Consider the following 22,023-nt stretch of genomic DNA (forward strand, 5'->3'; position numbering starts at 1 on the left):
TCATGGCTTATATGAAACAGCCCACGATGGGGAAAGGAAATAATGGGAAAAAGGCAGACCAGGGCTCTTACGGGATTTCATCAGGCTTTGCATCTCTCCCCATGCATGGCTGTGGCCTGGTGGGTAATTGTGGACAAATCACAAATCATTTGGGAAAGGCGAAGGTAGGTGATATACATAAAAAAAATTTCTAGGTGCAAAAATATATAGATTTCACATTTCATATCTTGCAAGCTTAAATGACTCCATAGAATTTTTGCCAAAAATATCCTGCTATTTATCTTAGAGTTCCTAGCAGTGGAGATGAAGTAGATCAGTGCATTTATACTGAAGTTGTTAAACCAATGCTCAGTTTTAATTCTAGAAATCATCAGACAACTTTTATTATTATGAAATATAAATTCTACTCTAATTACTTTTTAAAATGAAACTGTATTTACTAGAAAAACAGATCTCTATTACTGCCTTCTGCAGCAGATACTAAACAAACCACAATCATTGTTGGTGGAAGAAATGATTTATTTTAACTAAACTGCTTACTCTTAATGAACTTACCATTTAACCAACAAGCAGACAGTGTTCCGTGTTTAATATTGTGTTGGCACAGTTTAACGTGCTGGGGGGGCTGGTGTTTAGACGTGACTTCAGTTGCAGCATTTCTTATCAAATTCACAGCAGCTGGAAAAACAGAAAGGCTTGTATAAGCTGTAATTTTCTAGCTTTCAAAGTGTCATGCAGGGGCTTGGTCTCTACAGTAGTTAATCTCTCAGAGAGATAAAAGAATAAAAAAATGTGTTTGGAACCACAGTTTTCGCTAATTAGTGGGTGCCTCTTGATTGTTGTTCCCTTCTTACTGAGAAATGTCATCTCCATGGGGCAGAGAGTGTTTCTGAGATTCACTCAGCAGATACTGAATAAAAGATGATGTTGCCTATCGAGTATAACTCTATCCGGCATGCATGCTGGCATGTTGCCCCTCTTCTGGCATATCATTCTATAATTTTTAAGTCACACAGAACACTGGCACTGTCCCCGATATAAGCAGCAGAAGAAAATCTGGCTCCAGCACCTGAGCTTGGAGTTGACAAAAAATCCAGAATATAAATTGGCCCCTTTCTGAAATCACCCTTGATGTGGCTAAAATTCATTGGAAGATGTACTTTTGCTTTTCTTGTCTGTCCAACAAAATCCTTTACAACAAACTAAAAAAAAAAAAGAAAATATATCTATGAATCTTGTATGAGAAATGCTTATGCTTTTGAAACACATAACCCATCAAAATTTTTGGATTTTGAAAATTCAATAGGTTACATTTTTCTCAGTAAAACCTTGCACTTTTGGTTACAATCATTCCCCACTTTTCAGCTTGGCAAGTTTCTGTGCCTTGTTTCACCTCCCATCCCAATAATATTTTTTTCTCCAGAATTAGAAGTGTTCCCAAGATGAGGAACATGAATAATCAAGGCATAGAAAAATACTAACATAGAAAGCAAAGGAACATGCATGCTTTAGATAAGCAGTAAAAAAGTGAGAACATAATAAAAATATAGAAAATACTGAATGTTAAGGACAAAGAAAACTAGTGACTTCTGTCCTGCCTTTGAAATAATGCAGCAAGGAAACTTTCAGTAAGGTTAGCAGGTGCTATATTTAAAACTTACTGTAGGACATACCTTTTCTTCCAAAATGCACATCACTAAGTCTTCTAGCACTAGAACTAAGTGACATCAAATGAGTCAAGTAGGATTCAGGTTAAAAAACAAACAAACAAAAAAGGAAAGCAATGTGTTTGCCCTGTTCTTGCTGTGCTCTAGACACCTGTCAGGCTAGACCAACCTCTGGTGTGAACCAGAATGTCTATTCCTATGTTATGTTCGTATTTGCCCCCTGGTACTCAATGCCACAAGAGGATACGACAGACCAGACTTAGCAAAGATTTTGATTTGAGACTCACCAGGATCACAACAGGACTGAGTATTTCAGTTGATAACTGGGATATGCAGCCTGTTACAATAAGTTTATATTTTAGGGATTCATGATTGGTCATGTTGGCTGTAGCTGGCTCCAGCAGGAAAGTCTGTATTTGCCATCTGCCGCTATATTGGGCATTAATTGTTTGGCTTAGTGGAGACTGAGACAAAGTATGTTAGAAACAATATGTTAGATATTTTGAAGATTTTAAGATAAAAATGTTTGCATACTTTACTGTTATGAAAAAATAACCAATGTATTAAGCACTAACATTTCATCTAGAGCTTAATATTCTAGTGCTTAATACTGTCTTCTAGAGGTACCAAAAAACAAAAAGATCCACAATTTCCATAAAAGAGAAAAAAATTTTTTAAACAGATTAAGGTATGAAACCCATCAGCTGTTAAAACAATAAGGTCAAGGTTACAGGAGCTTTAAATATAAATCCTACCTTTTCAGTTATAAAGCCAAATACTGCAGGTGATGGCAGCTACATGTTTTTGTTCGTTTCTTTCTTTTTGACTGTTATGAAAGAATAGTAACTTATTGTTATTTTAACAAACTAATCCCAGTGACAAATAACACTGTCTAAATACATAGGAAACATCAATGAATTCCTGTGATCATTAAAAATCTGCCTATGACTATTTCTTACACAGTGCCACAAGACATGTTCAGAATGTACTACTGATTGCCTATAAATACAAAAATCCAGTAATTAGCTCTAGATAGAACTCGTTAAAAAAAATAATTGAAAAACAGGAAAAGGAAAGACATTTATTTCTTTTAATTAAAATCACCAGTCCAACAGAAAAAGTTTTGTAAGAGTGAGAATGTGCAAATTTGGAACCGGATGAATTTATCTGTTGGCACAGTGCCTTACTGCTGTCACATGACTTCTGAGAACCGAGATCCAGTCTTAACTCTCATGATAGTAGGAAGTTCGAAATGCATTAAAATTTGTATCAGTTTTAGCAAGAAGTATTCTAGAATGGCTAAGATATGCTAGTTTCGTAGCAATTGGAAGATTAGAGTGCTGTGAACAATTATGTTTTTTGTGACTAAATCAACCCTTTTCTTCTTACTTGTTTCATATATGAGTCATCTTAAATAAACATCTCTGTGTTTTCCACTAACCTGTGTCATTTAGCTTGAAACAGTGTTTTCTGTTGATTGGGGTTTTTTTAATCCCTTGAAAATACACTTTTTGTAATGAAATTTTATTTGAAATTGAAAAACTGCACTTTTACACCTTTTCAGTTATTTTCATTTTTGGCAGACACAATTAATTAGACTTTACACTATTTCACCAAAAGTTTCAAGCAGATGTGAAATAAATTTTAGCAACCACTTAGGAATGTTAGATCCTTGGAATGCCTTGTTCTCTGTAGGATGTATAATCCATGTTGAATTTCAAACTTTTTTATGAAAGCTAGCTATTCTTTTTTTCTAAGTTTGCATTTGGTAAACTCATTCCATTTCCATACTGCTATGCTGATGAGTTAATGTTGTTAGAGGCTTCAAAGAACAACAGGCAGGCAGAAGAAGGATTGACTTAAATCTGCCTATGCAGCAAAGACACATAGAATTAATTTGGGGTGAGATATCAGATAAATTTAATTTAGTACAGTATAAAAAAAAGACCTCATATATCCATCTATGGTAGACTACTACTGATTTTTTACCCCTTTCTTTTTTTTGTGAAAACATCCTGTGACTCCCCAAACTGATTTTGTTTCTCATTAAATCAAATACCAACTAAAAAGTAGTAGTGGAAATAAATACTTTTCTCTCAAATCAATAATCAAAGAACATGCCTCTAACATTTCACGGTACATTTCTTTTTTTTCTTTTTACCTAGGTGAACATGGTGATGTCACTTTTAGGAATGTTCTGTCCAACACTTTTTGATGTAATCAGTTCTCTGGAAAACTACCACCCTCGAATAGCTCTAAGATGGCAGCTGGGACGCATCTTTGCTCTTTTCCTTGGCAATCTCTACACTTTCATTATTGCCTTGATGGATGAAATCAATCTCAAGGCAAGCTATTTACAGTGGACCTCCTTTCACCATTTTTAGCATGTAGCAGGGCAATGACATGGATTTCCAGCCATGTTGCAGACTTGTCAAGCAGATAATTTCTTCTCTTATATTGTGAAATATGTCCATGCCTGAGCTGGAAATGGGAGTCTTGGGGTAGAAAGGGTTGAGAATTGGTAACACAAGCTCATAATGTTGTTTTCTTATTTATTTATTTTTCAGTTGGAAGAAGAGAAGATAGTCAAATATAACATGACAATATGGGAAGCTAGTCTATACAATGGTACTATTCCAGAAAATTCGACTGCTCCTCCAATACAGGTGGACCCTGCAGATGTCCCCAGAGGGCCATGCTGGGAAACAATGGTAGGGCAGGTAATGCAACTGAGCTAATATTTGAAAATAGATCATAATCTGTTACAAGATATCATATAAAATCCCTCTCTATTTTAGTTTTTGGGTGCCATTAAGGCAGAAAAAGATGTGGTGAAATGAAGATATGGGACAAGATAATGACAAGGTCCTATGTTTTCCTTAGCTACAAAGCTGAGAAAAAGTTATTTTAGTTTCTTTGAACCCTGTCTAGTAAAAACTCATTTGTTTCTCCTGATAGCTGACAGCATCTGATATTAGAATGTTGATCAGACAAGATCAATTTCTGACTAAAATAGGCCTATATCAAAGAGAAAAAATGAGTAGCTCAGCAGGGAAATATACATAAAATCAGATCTTGCCAGCAGTGTGCATTTGAGAAGGTATCTCTATCTTTAGCCAAGTAGCATGCTGCAATACAACAGCAGTGGTGTAATGGTAAATCTGCCCAGACATTTTATTTGATTCAATTGGACATCCATACTTTTTGACCTATTCATATAATATGCCATTTCCAAAGACTTTCCCAACATCTCCTATTCCTCTGTTTGATCATACCTCATTCTTGTTGTTGTTGTTTTGTTCCTGAGACTGAATAAACTATTAAATCACAACCTTTTGCTGTTGCTCCATCACTCTCTCAGTCTCCCTATCTGGTTATCTCCAGTCCTGGAGAAGGCACTGGTTGGGAGCAGACAGGCAGGAGAAAACAGCCTCTCTGGTCTTCCAACTAGCACTGAGTGACAAGCGACGAACACCAAAAGCTCATCACTGTGTTAACTTTCTCCTTGAGATCAGAGAGAATAAGAGTCTTCTGCACAATTGGGGATAAGGCCTGATACAGTAGGGTTTACTGGGGTTTAGTGAAAGGATATTAGAGAAATGGGGATTTTTGTCAGGAATTTCTTCTTTCCTCTCCATACTTCCTCTCCATATCTCTCTCATGAGAGTTGGTACTCCTATAGGAAGTAAGCCCTTTTTTTTCATGAATCTTCCCAATGTTATAGGGATCAAAAGGGATTTAAGATATCAGCAAAGAATTCCGTTTTAGCAGCAGTTTTGGGTGGAAGTTTTTCCCAACCTGATTATACTCTGGAAGTCTTGACTGAGAAAATATGAATACAAATTAGAGCAACAAATGAGAGGTAGTTTTTCTCCTGGCATCTCTCAGAATTGATGAATGTAGAGGAGGAGCAGAGAGTCTTTTCTTTGTTGAATTGGGGTAAGCACATTTAGGGATCTAGTCTGTTATTTCATTATTATTATAATTATTAATTGCCTAAACATATTCTTAAAAGACAATATTGCTTTAACAGGAGTTTGTGCGATTGACAGTCTCTGACACGATGACAACATATATCACGATTCTAATTGGTGATTTCTTGAGAGCTGTCTTCGTTAGGTTTTTCAATTACTGCTGGTGCTGGGACTTAGAGTATGGATTTGTAAGTATCTGATTTGCTATATTAAATGTCTTCGTCAGATTATCACTTGACATTTTTGTACTGAATTACATTTTCCTATCAAGCCTCCAGAGTTTATAGTTGACTAGACATGACACCTTCAAAATCCCAGAACAACATTAAGTGTTAGCTTTTCTCACTTTTGTCTTTATATCTACCTTGTTCCATAGGCTTTGGTAACCTTAGGAAATATGTTTTTATTCATTTGATTGTGTAAGCAAACTGGGTACACATTTTTGACTTGTTTCCATTTTAAAGCCTCATCCTCAGTTCTACAGAAAACAATGGAGAGGTTCTCATTGATTTTTGTGGACTTTCAGTCAGGCTCTTAAATGGTTTCTAACATACTAAGGCAGCCAGTGTTTGTGGGGAAAAATATGAAAGAAGTTGCTCTAGAAATTTTATTAGTTATATTTTCTGCTGGAATTAGTTTAGCTGAAACAAAGTTAATGAGTCCCATAGCATAAGCATGTGGGTATGCCAGCTCCTCACTCTGGAGAGACTTTCTTTCTTTTAAGCAGATCTGAGCTAGGTTTAAATTAGCCAGCTAAGATAGCTGCACTGATGGCTGCAGTTTTCACCTGTGAGGCACTTACCAGGGTACCAGGAAAGTTTGCGAAGCCCCTCCTGAAGCCTATCTTGTACATACTAACTGTTATGGAAAAGAGCTAAGTCACATGAAGCTCTCTCTATTATGTGTGTGTGAACAGCTGTCATAGCTGTCCTGACATCCTTTTATTTGTCCTCGCTTCCTCAGAGTTTTACCTTCACAAGTACATGCTTTTCTTCTTTTACTGAAAGCCATCTTTAGGGAAATGATTAGTACTCAGGGACAAATTTTGTTGTTTTTGTGGTTTCTGGTATTACAATCTCACTGTTACTGTTGAACCACTATGAAATTTCAGCTGTTATAGCAAGGTTCAGCTTTCTCACTGTTAGTTGAGACAGGGAGTCTCAACCAGGGCTGGTATAGGGCTGGGGAGAAACAACCAGCCAGACAGCTTGTGGACAAACAAGTCATATCCTTTGCAATACCAATATCAAATGTTGGAATTTGAACATAGTATGGGCAGAGAGCCAGCACAGTTTGTAGAGCACTGGAACAATGTATTTTCATATACTTAAATTGCCTCTGGAGCCTTCTCATATTTTCATATGTACAGCAGGCATTGTAATAGCTGAGTCTGGATGTGGAGAATGCACGAATCTCTGTAGCCAAGGCTACATCTGACCAGAAGTAGCTCAGATTTCATATTTTCCAAAGATGCTGAAGTGGTAGTCTGGACATTTTCCCTAGTAAGATATCCAAGATCAATGAAAGAGCCTAAATGGATGCAAGCCTGAAAGTCATTCTGAAGACTGTAGGACAGACCATTTACTTAAGGTGGCTTCACTTTCCTTTTGTTGCCTTTTGAGCTTCCTGAAGTTGCTTCTCTGTTGCCATTTACTCTGAATCAGCTGCTCTTTATGACTGAGAAAGATGAGGGGTAGCAGTATTTGTTTTTGGAGAAGGATGTTGAAGGTGATGCAGAGCAGAGTACGATCTCCATATTGCTGGCATCCAAAGCCAAAGTTGACAACCTTTAAGTTTTACTGCATAGCTGAGAAATGCAGGAATTACAAATGTCCATGTAGGCTTTAGAAAAAGCTTTCAGATTTAGTTATGGTTTGGTCTGTGTTGATGTATCTGAGAGGAGTAGGCTACAGGGAACCTTCTCTTTCACTGTACCCTTTGGTGTATCCATAATGAAGAACTCAGTGAAGATGTCTTTGGGTAAGGGGATGCTCAAAGCTAGCAAGCTATGCAATAGGGAGGCTCTAAGGGGTCAAAGGATATTTCTCTTCAATACTCCAGTCAGCAAGCTACTGGAGCATGCAAATTTCCAATGGGATTACTCATACATTTAAAGTGATATCCTTATGTGTTGCAAAGTGCTATTGCCCATTGTGCATTTGACTTGGCAGAGAGACAGAGCATGCTGCCACAGAAACTCAGTTGGTATTTTCCCCTCACTCTTTTCAGGGTAGTACAAAAGTTAGCATCCTGAATTTTACAGTAAGGTACAAACCTTACTCACAAGGTTTAAAGCATTCACTAAGGGTAGAGTTCAGCTGCTGAAATACAGTGTCTAGTGCTCTTCGAGATGCCCTAGGATATCCAGAGCAACTGAATGGGGCTACTAACTGCATGATCTGTGCGATGCTTCCAGCTTCCCAGAGCTGAGAGCCATGCAGTGTGCTGTAGGACAGTATGGCTTGAATTGGGGTTGCCAGTTGGAGAAACACCAGTTTGCCCATTAACACTTCAGGCTTAATTCTTGCTGTTTGCTCTTTTGTCAGTAGTTATATTAAAGGAATATGCTATGGTAATTGAATCGATAGAGCAAAGCCTATAAAGTGGAGTGTTTTAATTGAAGTACTGGGCTAAAGAGCTGCATAGATACTATCCTTCTTTCCAGCCAGCCAGCTGCCTACAGATAGAGAGTGATAGTATAGGGAGCGGCTCTTGACTGTCAGGAAGGAGGGACAGTGAACCTCACAGCCCACCTGAGAAGGGTTCAAGCACTGCTAATGGGAGCTGCAGCGTATTTATCCATCAGTGAGGGGATGACTCGTTTCCATGCTATATTATTGTTCTCAGAGCATCAACAATGCATTTGTTGGTAGGGGGTGCTAGGAATATATTAGTTGTACAGAAAGAATACAATTAGATCTGTTTCATTTAAAAGGCTCGGAGATTCCTGATTTAAGGATTCAGAGTCGGTGCTGTAGCCTGGAATCTTTGTGCTGCTCTTTCTGTGCAAAAAGCGCTAGAAATTGATCTAAAGGAACACTTGAAATGCAATTTTTTCTAAGTCTTTACATTGTCAGAGACTATAAGGAACTAGGAATCCATGGATGAGTCAAGTCCAGATTTTTCTTTTTGTTGACAGAGTTAAATTTGAAAATCACCCTGTGTTCACTTGACAGTTTATGCCCTGATCAGCAACACATATTTAGCAAACTCAACTGATATTTTCCATTGGTACTATGGAATCCAATTTATTATTAATAAAACAATGAAATTTTTGTTTGGCAGTATGTAAGAGTGGCTATACTGGATTCCTCAGGTCCAGTATCCTCTCTCAGCCAGCAGCCAGCAGTGGAAGTGCAGACTGAAAACCATTGAATCTCTAGCAGGCTCTGATCTTAAAATCTTCCTAAGCAAGAGTCTGTACCTGTGCCATTGTGGTTAGTAGCTGTGACAAAAGCTACAAAAGTAGTACAAAAGTAGCTTTTGTTCATTCATTTTCAGACTTTTTTTAAACCCTTAAATATTTTTGACAACCCAAACCTCCTTTGGCAATGAATTCCACAAATTAATTTGCATGCAGTGTAAAAAGGTACTTCCTTTTGTTTGTTTAAAAATTCATTTCAGATAGTTTCATCTGATACTGCTAGCTCCTATGTTATGAAAAAGTGACACATTATTCAGGTCCGTTTGATGCTATTTACCTTCTCCACATCATTTATGATATTCTACCCCTCTGTATAGCTCCCTTTAGTCAACTATTGCCTGGTCAAGGACTACCAGTCTATTTCATCTTTCCTTGTATGGAAGAAAATTCATAAATACACACAACATAAATATAGCAGTTTGATGCAAACATACACATAAATATCTGTACATGCACAGAAAACTATGTAGAAAGAGCACAGGGACTGCAGACATTCCAACAGTACAATCCAAAAGAGTGACTTTAATTTGGCCCTTTTAATAGAATATCTTTGACTTGGTTCAACCTCAAGGGAATAGTTATTTTTGTACCTCATGCCCTTACTCCCTCTATCAGTCATCAGTAATTATTACCTGGATGGTATATATCATTCATGATCTTCTTGCCCACCCACTACAGTGACTCATGCAAGTCACCAGCTGTGGTGTAGTATACTGACAATTATGAGAGAGCTGATTAAACAAAATCTTGTGACAAGGTGAAACCCTATGGATAATATGCTTGAATCAAACATTTTGGTGTGAACCAAAAATTTACAGCTTTTATTTCCTACCAGAAAGTTTTGTTCAGGTGTGCACACACGCAACCGTGTGCAGACAAATGAATGCTTGTGCATCTCAGTCCTTGCTCAAGTGCAGTGTATTCAGTGTTTGCAATTGAAAAGTGTTCATGAATTAGAGCGACACTAGTAAACAGGGTAAGAGAAGATTTGTGGAAATGATTTAGGGTTTAGAAAAACAGAATGAGATGAATAGTTCAGAGAAGACTAAGGAATAATTTGATGACAGTCTATGTATCTGCACTGGAAAGAAAAATTTGCAACATGGTGCTCTTCAATTTAGCAGACAAAGCAATAATGAGACCCAATGACTGGGTTTTGAAGTAAAAATTGAACAAAATAAGACATACATGTTAAACAGGAAAGCCAGTTAACCATTAGCACCATCTATCAATGCTTAAAATGGATTCTTCAACAGCACAATTGTTAAATTTAAAATATGAAAGATATGTTATAGTTCAAACAGGAATTAGTTCAGGGAAGCCTCGTGGCTTGTACTTTATTGGAGAGCAGACTAGATGACCACCACAATCTCTATTAGCCACTTCAATTGGAAGCTGACAAATTATTATTTCAAAATTTACCCAGTACCCAGAATTATTTTTATTCTCTTTTAGCACCTTACTCTGTACAAACAGCTCGAAAGGATCTTCAATAAAATGCTGCAAGCTGTATTAAAGTCTGCCTGCTGTCTTTGAGTCATATTAATTTGTTTCATGTTTCACTGATAATATGCAACAAGAGTCTTGACAAGACAATGCCGGTATGTTTGTGCTGTTGGAAGTGACAGCTTTAATCTACTGTAACTCATCTTAAAATGCTCTGTGCAAGCCTAATGAAAGTATTTGTGTTATTTCTTTCAGCCGTCATATTCAGAGTTTGATATAAGTGGGAATGTGTTGGGACTAATCTTTAACCAAGGCATGATCTGGTAGGTGTGTCAAAGGGTGTTGTGTCCTAATGGTCTCTTATGGGTCAGCATTCCTAGCAGGGGTGCAAGAATTAGCAGTATTTGTAAAAGGTTCTTCTGAAATGCTGATCCTGCCTCATTACTCTAGTCTGATAGAAGTGTAATACAATATATATCAAACTGAGGCACACTGAAATCAGTGGAATTGTTCCAAAACCAGTTCTGGGCTAAGACTGTGGGGTCAGACGCATCAGTATTTTGCAATGAGCAGGTAAGACCAAACAGTATAAAGCTGGGTTCGTGACTGCGGTCCTTTGTGACAGCACATCAAGCAGCCGGCCTGTATTGTTTTGCTTTGAATTTCAGTCTTTCAAAATATCTTATACTCTTTTTCCCATGTACCCTGTGAAAAAAAGCCTTAAAACAAATTTGTATATACGTGTGTGTGTGTGTGTGTGTGTGTGTGTGTGTGTGTGTGTCTGTGCATAAAATGCTATCACTGCAGTATTAGCGCTCAACCCTGCTGCATGAGTGATCTAAGTTTCATCACATTTCTGGTCTTTATATTAGTTGGATTTGCTGAGAAAGCAAATTGTCGACTCCTCATGTGAAATGCTCTGTCCTTCTCAGGAACTGTCCTCCTCAAGCAATATTGACTGCTTCTCTGAACTGATTATCATTTAGACCCAATTTATTTAACTTTAATAGAACTCTGCTGATTAGACTTTTTGCTTGGTGCAAGCCCCCAGGTCTGTAATGCCCAAGAAGCATTACAAGCCCACTGGCTTGCTCAGATGAAGGATGCATTGGTAGGACGAGAGTGTCATCAGCCATTGCCACGTATCTGCCACGTGCCATTGAAGCATGGGCAGAGTGAGTCCAGCCTGCTGCTAAAGTACATGGGACCTGCACTGCACATGACACTTCGAGTTGAATAATCAGCTTAGCTTTACCATCAATATGTTCCTGTCTGCCTTAAGAGTGGCGTCCTAGTTTCTAACAGGAAGCATTTCTCAGGCTGCTGTTTGTCAAAATGATGAGGCTGCAGTGTAACCTGTGCTTGCACACTTTATACACAATTGATCACGCTCACACTTTCTGCTGCTGTAATTAACACTTTAGAAATCACTCTGTAGGTGAAAGAAGTTGGGGACTGGATGAGGGAGGAGATTTCTGATTGCTGTCTAAGAAAACTTCTATACGTAGCAGCTATCATTTTATACTTCATTACACATACAGACTTTGTGCACTTCCATGGCACAATGTTCCAATATATATGTTCCATCACAGAATCTGTGACTTGTGTCTTAGTGATGCTATATAAATACAGCATCTATCTTACTATCTATCTATCTTACTATCTATCTATTTTACTGTACTGTCTATGTTACGACTAATTGCAGAGCTGGGATCACATTTACATGCCAATTGATATTTGCTGGGCCACGTAAGGCACTAGAGCTGTGGTGTTTTTTTAAAAAAAGTTCTGGAGTAAACATAGTAATAGAATAGTAAAAAAAAAAAAGGTGACTGAATTATAGTAAATATATACTTCAGAAACTATGGTATTATAAATAGGATAAATTTGTTTCTGTTTTATATGGTTTTACATATTCCACTGCACATGCTTGTGCTCATCTGAAACAGAATAACAAGTTTAAGGTGCACCTGGTGAGTTGGCTGTATCACAGAGTTAGAAAGGATTTGAGAAGCATGTATGTGTGTGCATTTATATTTCTGTATGAGAGAGAGACCATGTGTTTAGGAAATTTCCTTTCTTCTTTTTTTTCACAAAGTGAGTGGACTGCAAGTCATTTGAAAGTTTTCTCCATATTAATGTGGCATTGGCAAGAATATTTCTACCTTATAATAAATGTTATACCTGGATCTTATGATAGCAGCCATGAATCACTCAGAGTTTCAACTTGCCAAAGCTGAGTGTTTTGCAATGTTTTCTGTGAGCATAAGAAACAGGGCGATGAAGTGCTCTCTGCCTTCACCCATAGACTACCAAAGTCTTTACTATCTCTTTTCATTAAAGATGTATGAAATGAGGAAGAAGAGATATTAATATCATATATTCATTCTATAATGATATCACTGTACTTTGAAGGTCTTTCCAACCCTGTAGAGAAGTAGATCTATTTCCCATTTTATAAATAGAAGAACTGAGGCACTCAGAGGCAAAGTAGCTCAGCCCTGGTGACTGGCCAGTGGTCAAGAAAGAAGTCGATTCCTGTTTCCTTACATTCTGTATCATTTCGCCAGGCTGATGAAAATGATTGCTCTTCAGTCAGCATGGCACAACAAACAAGGTCAGATAAAAATAAAATGGTCTCAGCTGTTTCAGTGTCATAACCATGGAACTGTAGATAATAAGGAAAACACACAATTTTGGCAAATCAATAAACAGTTCTTTGGAATGAGGCACTAAATAACCATGGTAACAGAAGTAAAATAAATGTCAACTTAGCAAAAATATCCTTCCTAAAATGGTGCTAATATATATAAGACAATAATAAAGAAAAAGATTATTTTGATAATTATCTAAGTTTGGGTTATCTTTCTGTACACAATAGAAGTGAGATGTTACCTGAATTAAAGAGTCACAGTAAAAGTGGATAATATTTCATTAAGTGGTCATTTTATTTACAGAGAAAAAGGGCTTTGGAACTTTGAAAATTTCATATAGAGAGTTTTCTCCATATGCCTAGAGTTCTTTTTAAGAAAACACTGGAGAGACAAGACCAGTAAAAAGATGTAAATGTTTTATGAACTAGATTTCTGCATGCACAGTGTGTGTGGCTGTAAAACAAGAACATGGAAGAAGGGAATGGATGGCCTATGTAGCAAGGCAGAAATTCTGCAACAAACTGGTGATATTTTGTTTGGTTGGTTTCTAGGATGGGATCTTTTTATGCTCCATGCCTACCAGCGATCAACGTTTTCCGCCTCCACACTTCCATGTACCTGCAGTGCTGGGCAGTGATGTGCTGCAATGTCCCCCAGGAGAGGGTCTTCAAGGCTTCCAGATCCAACAACTTCTACATGGCCATGCTGCTCTTCATTCTCTTTCTGTCCACGCTGCCTGCTGTGTACACTATTGTCTCCATCCCACCATCTTTTGACTGTGGTCCTTTCAGGTCTTTTGTATTTTATGTCCGTGTTTTCTAACCAATGAAATGAACTGCCTCATAGCATCACAGTGAATGATCCAATAATGAAAAGGAGCTTCCTTAAGAAGTTTTAGTATCTGATAGGCTGAATATTTAATTATGTGTCATTTTTAAATCATGCATAATGCTTGAAGGTGAAATCCTAGAAAACTGGCTAGTTTTTTTAAAGTTTTTCCTGAAACGTAGAAGATAAAAATTTTTTTGTTTGTTTTGGTTTTAATGAAAAATTTTGTCGTTACGTAATTCTTAGGGAGTAGGGCAGTGACCTATTAGGCATCTCTTGTCTGTTGGCTTGAGAGTGATGGTTACAGGATATATCTGCACATGCCTTGCCAGGAGAGGAATACTGGAGCATTGGTGAGTGGTGGTGCGCCAAGGAGGCGCTTCGGTCTGGTTGCTCTGAATTTCTGCAGTGGCACAGTATTTCATTTCATGCAGCTGAAGTATTACCTCTGTGATGCTGAATCTGTTTCTCAGGTTTCAAGACCTCCACATTTGCTAGTCTCTTCTGAAAAAACAGGCCTTCTGTACCTGGGCAAACACGTGCCTTGCATACGAGCTAGCTGAGGCGCTGCCACAGTGCCTCCTTCTGTGCACGCTACCGCTGGAAAATCCAGGACCATTCTCAGTGTCTCTGCTTACCTCTTAGCATGAGATACAACTTTAATGAGTACACAACAGCAGTTAATACATAAAATTCAGATTTTTAAAAGGCTTCAGTCCTTGCTTTTGAACAAAGTATCAGTAGGGCAAGAACAGTAGAACAATAAAAGAGGCTTCCTGATTCCAGTGAAGGTCTTGAATAATACATTACTGTCATGGATAAAATGATCTCTGCATAATCCCCAGTACACTTTGTAAAGCAGCAGAAGTCTTGACACATTAACTTAGGCCTTAAACTTAACCTGTAACTTTTTCTCTATCAAATGCAAAGATATTTTCTTCTTAATCAAAAATGTAAAATCCTTGATACAGCTTTTAATGGGGAAGGGCTATAAACTAAAGAAGCTTGATTCAACCTTTATATAGGTAATACTACTGTTGAGCAGATAAATACCAGCAACGTGTGGCTATATATTAAAAAAAAAAAAATCCTGTTGGTAAATCAATGGCTTATCCGTTATGAAAATTCCAATTCTTTTTTTTAATCCTGAATTTAAAGTCAACATATACAACTCAGCAGAGATTTCTAGATCTGCCAGGAGCAGGAGAGCCAGGACAGGACTAGCAAAGTTGGAACAGAAGTCTTGTGTGTGCTGGTGAGACAAAAAAGAGGACATAGAGTGGTATTTCACATCTACCAATGGTGGAGAGGAAGTGGAGAGGAAGAGCTGATCTGAAGGAAGAATTCTGCCTGTAATCTTGTTATATTTGCAGGATGAGCATAAAGGTTGAGATCATTAAATTAAGAAAAAGATCTGATTGGAAGAAGTGTTTTACAAGAACTAAAAATAGGAGATAGAGAACCTCAATGGCTGGAATATCTGGAGGCAATTTGGTGAATTTAGTGGCAAATCTTTTAAACAAGTGAACCTGCCCCAATTGATCTCAATGCACATAAAAAGCCATGTAGCTGGCAGCATTCAGGTAAACAGTGTCAAACTCTACCTTGTGAGGCACAGCCAAAAGCAAAATAAAAAGGCAGGAACATTTGGAACATCTATTAAAATGGTTCTGCAAGAAAAACTTGTGTGTTAAAGATCGAGTGAAAAAATACTTTAGATAAGTTGGTCATGGGACAATTTAGCATGAAAGTTTTTAGTTTGCTAGAAGAATAACCAAAATGTCCTAAAACACAGCCATTGACCTCCATAGGATTGATACAGAGCAAAGAGAGAGGAGAATTTATCCCTGTGCACTGCTGAATAGGCACTATTTGCTAGTGGACTGCATTTCTCTTATCAATCACATGAAGATGGGATCTGAGCACAAATAACCCTCTACACTTTGATGGTGATATGGCGTTCACAGATCAGTACACTGATCCTTGGAGTACTAATCTTGGTGATAGAACAAACACCTGTTGGAAACTGCAGGCAGAACCTGTTAGCAGACATTAAAAATATTGGTATCCATTGTTCTCTTTAAAATGCATAAATACTGCTTTAAATAATGACAGTTGTACAGTTTTAAGATTTAAATAATGCTGACTTATACAGTTTGTTGTTCTTGCCCCAAGTTTGTTGTGATGTGATTCATCTAAGTATTCAAACTACTGCACTGCCACTGTCAGAATATTTGTATGTAATACATTGTCACCTTTTCTATTTAATAGTGGGAAAACTAGAATGTTTGAAGTCATATCAGAAACTCTGGAGCATGACTTCCCTTCTTGGTTTGGGAAGGTATTTGGGTATGCCTCTAACCCTGGACTCATCCTACCTTTCATTTTGCTGATGGTGTACGTATTAGAATATTAACTCAATGCTTGCCTAGTCTAAAGTCTATTAAGTTCTTTTCATTCTGTCTTCGCTGCCTGGGTATCTAATTAAAAACAATACTGATTGCCCCATGGTGAGGGACTTGAAGAATTCATGAGCCTTTTATTTGATCAATGTGCCTGTGCACAAAGGGCAATCTCTTTTTTGTTCAATGGCTTTATTTTTGTTTTTGTTATTGCTTTTTTATTAATTTTTTTGTTGCTACCATAATAGCCAAACTATTAAAATGCAAAAGCCTGTAAGGAATCTGAAGTGCAATGACTTTGCTCAGCCTATTTAGTAGGCAGAACAACACATCATAAATCCTTAAATATTTCAATAGAAGGCTCTTAGAACTGTGACCCCCTATGAAACAGTTATTTCTCAGTAACTCTCAGTAAGTCTGATCCTGAGTGCCTGAGACTTTCCTTGATAAAAAGAACACTCTATGCCATTGGGCCTGGAGTGTGAGAAAGGGTGGGGGACATAATATATGGAGACGTTCCTATCTCAACTATCTGTCTGAAATCCCTCATGTCCAAAGCTGCTTTGTGGAATAGGGCTAGTAGGAATTTTCTATATTTCAGGAGCTGTTAAAGAATAATGATCATTGAATAACATTTCTCAGAGACTGTATAAAGTCCTTCAAGATAAAATCATTGCAAACTGATGATTGATGATGATGCCTATATATGCATATACAGGATAACTTAGTATACTGCTGAACTAAAAGTTAATTCTTGGTGGAAATGAGCTGGGATTTAACCCTGCATTGCAGCACTGCCAACAGAAGATTATAGAATACAACAGAAATTACAGAACAATGTTATGTGAGCAAACTGAAATATTGAGATGGAATTTGGTCAAAATTCACTTAAAATCATGTTCTGTTTAACCCTTGGCTAGAAAAATAAAGAGCACAGACTGTCCTCTGAAATACATGGTCTCAGCTTCCACTGATTGTCTTGAGTACTATTCTTATCTTTGGAATTGTTCAAGGCAAAGATTGAAAAAAAAGAAAAGAAAATTCCAGGCAAAATCAGGCAAAGCAGAGAAAACAACATATTCAGATTGATTATTTACTGCTTACATCAGTAAAAGACATCACATAAGGATGTCTCTAATTAAATCAGGATGGTGAAAAAATGCTAATTTCATAGAGTTATCGCAAAAGTAATACAATACATTGACAAATGAAAATTTCATTATGCAGTCATGTTTCTATTTGGTAGAAAGATATTGTAATTTAGAGCAAAAATTAAAACCTATGCTTTAGGTTGTTTTCTTGGCAGTACATGAGTTTGCCTATTGTGTAAGTTAAAAAGCTTTTATAAATATCGTGTAGCCATTTTTAAATATGTCATACAAGTTAATTAACTTTCACAAGTTATTGTCTAGAACACACTTCATAGCGAGGCATAGCTTTATGGAGCATCTTCCTTAACTACCATAATACTGCATGTGAGATATTAATAGATGGAACAATTTCTTTCAGCCTTTTTTTCCCCAAAATAAGAGTGCCTTCTTCACACTGTGAGGAAGCGCATTGTTAATTATCAAAATATTACTACTGATAAGGCAGTATAAATGAGGAAAGGATACAATTTTTGTATTCACACAATTGTAGTTATTGCTACAGGAATGTTGTAAAATTCTTTATATTTAAATCGTTACCTAACGAGATATATTCTTTTTCTTTACATTTAGCCTGAGTATTTATTATCTCAATGCTACATCCAAATCCTACAAGGAAGCTAACTTGGAGCTTAAAAAGAAACTACAAAGTGTAAGGAATAGAGAACTGTTTATTTTTGTTTCTACTAAATATTAGAGAAACCATTCAACTCACTGAAATGTGACCTCTCTCTCTCTCTCTCCACCTCTAGCAAGCAGAAGAAAACAAAAGAAGAAATAAACAAAAAGCACAAAAATCAAATGAACAAGAGGAAAACCCATTTGAGACAGAACCACCACAGCCAAAGAAAAAAGAAAACAACAAGCAAGATGAATCCACTCCAAATCAAGGTAAGGACTGTTTTGAATTCTTCAGGTTGAGGAATATTTGTATGTCAGACTATAGTTGTCTTTGCTGCCTTTATTGCTTCACTTGAAATAATACCTTCAATGACAGTCACAATACTGTCTTACAATTATTAGCCTAATCGCCAGTCCGTTTTTCTTTCTGTGTCTTTTTTAAGAAATACTGTAACATCATTCCATGCAAAACTTTTTACCGAAGTAATAAAACTGTAGTGCAGCTGTAGCATATTGTGAGGTCCCAGTCCAAAAAAGTTGCCTAAAGTCTGATCTGAAAGTCAGTGATCCCTCTTACATATTGCAAATCAGTATGGTTCAAATATTGTATCCTCCTATTATATTTCTTCGATCCAGGACCATTCAGGACAGTGTATGGCCTGTAAGCCAAGGTTCAACAGGAGAAGATGCACTGAGAACAGAGTATGGTAGCAGTCCTTATCAGAAAGCCTCGCTTGGCCAGGCAGGTTTCAACCATCCTGAAGAACTTCACAGACTGTTTCCTTACTCCTGAACATTGCTAGGCTTTCCTCTCCATGTGTGCCACAAAACACTTAGAAGCTCGTGACTGAGAGAGAAAGGCTTAGAAATGCATTAGAAATGATCATCTTCGGAAGAACCTTGTGGAAAGCATGTCTGCTGCCTTCCTATTTGGGAGAGGGTAGGATGCAGCAGAATCTGTCTAGGAAAGAATTTCTGTCTTGCATTTTCATCCTTTAATGCTGTTCTCCAAATATGTTTCAGATAACAAGAAAGGACAAGGAGACAATGAATCAAAGAAGACAAGCCAGCAGCAGGAAGCAAGCTCCTTGCAGTCCCTCCAGCATCCGGGTCTGGCCCCAAATGGGCACTTTCCCCCCCAGAGCAGAGGAGGAAACCTTCCTCCCCCACATGTGGCTGTGACACGGCCTCCGGGGCCCCGAGGGTACGGAGCACCAGGCTATCCACCTGGAAACCCACGCTTTCCAGGGGCACAGCCAGGAGTGCCCAGGGGCCCTCCAAACTACCGATGAGGGGGCTCTTCTTCCCTCTCCTTGAGAAAAAATGCTCTGTAATACGATGAAGGACGCTGAGGGAGCAAAGAGTGGTTTTAACCCCCAAAACACTCCCATAAGTGCAGAACTCTTTTGCGTTCACTGTAAATCCTTATGTGCGTAGAAGTTACTCATGCTTCAGCATTTGCGGAATAGGAGGCTTCAATATTTAAGTTCAGTAGGAACCATTGCATCTGTCTGCTTGCATTTGAAGGCATTGCAAAAATGTGTTTTCTGTGTCAATATGTTCCTAAAGTTACAGATATTTATTAGAGGAACAAAAATTATTTTTTATTTAGTTGGTTATTTTGCCTAAAACCCTGAAAGTGTTTCTCCAGTATCTTTTTTCTTTGGCTTAAAAGCCCAGTTGACTGGAAACATAACTTCTCACAACGTGTATCAGTCATTTTTACTTAAACAAAGCATATAGCTTGTCTTCTGCTGGTCCAACATGCTTACCCAAAGAGTTCAGACTGCATGGGAAACTGGGATTTTTTCAAAAGGCAGATGGTTACCTCTGAAGTCTTTGGGAAAGTAATAAAGAGGTAAAGGACAAGGAATATTCTGGCAGTTGCAATGAAGAAAACTTCACTCCTATTACAGTACCACTTTTAGTCAATACAGTAATAATTAATTTTATGACATTCTGAAAGACTAAAAATAAATTTGAAAAATCAAAGAGAGGAAGGAATATTTCCTATGCAAAAAAAGTATTTGGGGAAGAGAGGTAAGACTGTTTTTGTAATATTTTCCCCAGATAATCACGAAGATTGTGTCATTGCATAAAGACATTTAGTTTGCATAAGAACATGTGCTGTATAATTAAACACAACAGCTCTGTGAACTTATTATTGTATGCTTACATTGTAATGACTTCCAGAGAGTCCAGGGTGGAATAGGACTTTAGTGTCATGGGTCTTGTACAAACACAGAATGGACACAAGTGTATATGCAAGCTGTTACTACCTATTCCTATAAGGTAGATTTATTTCTGTGTTCTGATTTTATTCCATTATCCAGAGTTTGGGCCATGACATTTATTTTAAGACCCATAAGAATAATAACAACAAAATTGGTCAATAGACTCTTGTTAAAAAAATGAATATAATTTCATGGGGGGCCTTTTGTGTAATACAGGTATATTTTCTACAGTCAAAAAAACTTTAACCATATCTCAATATAAGGCAAACCTGTGACATCACTAATCAACTTACATATAATAAAACTGTGGATCCTGTTGACACAGGAAGTCATGGATATAAAGATATAAAAGGAGTCAGAAAAGGATTATAAAAAATCCCCATAGTACACAATGATCCAGGTGCAAATTCCAGTAGAATAAGTCTTTAAATCAGTTGTCAGCTGCTGGTAGGATGAAGGAAGGGAAAGTTCCCTTTATACTTGACTTGACTCTTGTACTGCTTCCATAAGCATCTGCTATCAGCTGGAGATAAGATATTAGATCAAACAGACATTTAGTCAGCATGAGCATGGCTGTTCTGCCTGAAAACATGGAGCAACGTTAACCAAATCAAGAGATAAGTGAATCACAATGATAACAAGAGAGGGTCTTTTCTAGAGAATAGACTGGAAGCAAATTGCTACTAGATGAGGGGACAAACACACCAAGACTGGATCCCAAGGCACGACCGCATTTGGGGTGCAGTGGGTCTTATACTGTTAAATTAGATGAAGTATGGCTAACTGTAACATAATTTGTTTCTTTCTCAGATAAGATTTCTAATCCATGGACTTCAGATGTATTGAAAACAGTGCAGTAATCCAATCTGTGTTTTAAGTGGAAGGTTCAAACCTTTTTCTAACAAGATTATTTTTTAAAGTGTGCATGTTTTTAACCCATAAACCTATAAGACTGTAAGTATTCTCAGTGATTTCAAAGTTAAACATGGGCCCCAATGCTCTAAGTCTTCGTCTCATCTGTGCTTTTAAAATAAGATTAGGATTCCTACGAGCTGTGATTTTTCTGTCATTGGTTTGTATAGAGATTTTAGCTCATCTTTTGTTATCTGGAAGAGAGATTTCAAAATGAGAAAACTTTAGAAAACACGGGATATTCCTTAGAAAAAGGAAAAAAGCTACTTTGCAATCAAACCTGCAGATTGCATGCTGATATATACAACAGATGAATAAACTGATTTCAGAGATGCTTTATGTCCTGATGATCCTTCAAGAGGAGATCAAATAGAATTGCATTTTTCAAAGGCATTGGAATAAATTGGAGTTGTAAACTGGTTTAGGTGCAGCCTACTTCCCGGAAGTGTAGAGGGGTGTTTATGCCATATACACTGATCTTAATAAAGATTTCTGTTTCTATTAGGAGTGGAAATTTTCTGTTGGTATAAAAGGCTTTTCCATTATTAGTGGGCTTCATATTCTGTTCTGCATGATTGTTTTACATCAGTGAATGGAAGAGAGAGACAACAATAAAAACGCCAGTTGAAATTATTCTGAAAAACTTTCTGCTAGGTCTATATGTTGTATGGATTTTCAACAATAAATGTGTTCTCAGAATGCATCTGTACATG

General features: G+C 37.4%; 1 protein-coding gene across 1 annotated transcript in view; it reads left to right on the plus strand.

Moving 5' to 3' along the window:
* Nucleotides 1-19,456, plus strand: part of TMC1 (transmembrane channel like 1) — a 62,598-nt gene extending 43,142 nt beyond the window's left edge. Inside the window, exons 12-20 of the mRNA XM_067316045.1 lie at nucleotides 3,833-4,012; nucleotides 4,235-4,387; nucleotides 5,701-5,829; nucleotides 10,767-10,834; nucleotides 13,717-13,956; nucleotides 16,265-16,390; nucleotides 18,117-18,195; nucleotides 18,296-18,434; nucleotides 19,188-19,456. Of these exons, the coding sequence (XP_067172146.1) occupies nucleotides 3,833-4,012; nucleotides 4,235-4,387; nucleotides 5,701-5,829; nucleotides 10,767-10,834; nucleotides 13,717-13,956; nucleotides 16,265-16,390; nucleotides 18,117-18,195; nucleotides 18,296-18,434; nucleotides 19,188-19,456 (1,383 nt within the window). The remainder of the gene's footprint in view (nucleotides 1-3,832; nucleotides 4,013-4,234; nucleotides 4,388-5,700; nucleotides 5,830-10,766; nucleotides 10,835-13,716; nucleotides 13,957-16,264; nucleotides 16,391-18,116; nucleotides 18,196-18,295; nucleotides 18,435-19,187) is intronic.
* The last annotated feature ends 2,567 nt before the right edge of the window (nucleotides 19,457-22,023 follow it).

The sequence above is a fragment of the Apteryx mantelli genome, chromosome Z (assembly GCF_036417845.1).
Source record: "Apteryx mantelli isolate bAptMan1 chromosome Z, bAptMan1.hap1, whole genome shotgun sequence".
Classification (NCBI taxonomy): domain Eukaryota; kingdom Metazoa; phylum Chordata; class Aves; order Apterygiformes; family Apterygidae; genus Apteryx; species Apteryx mantelli.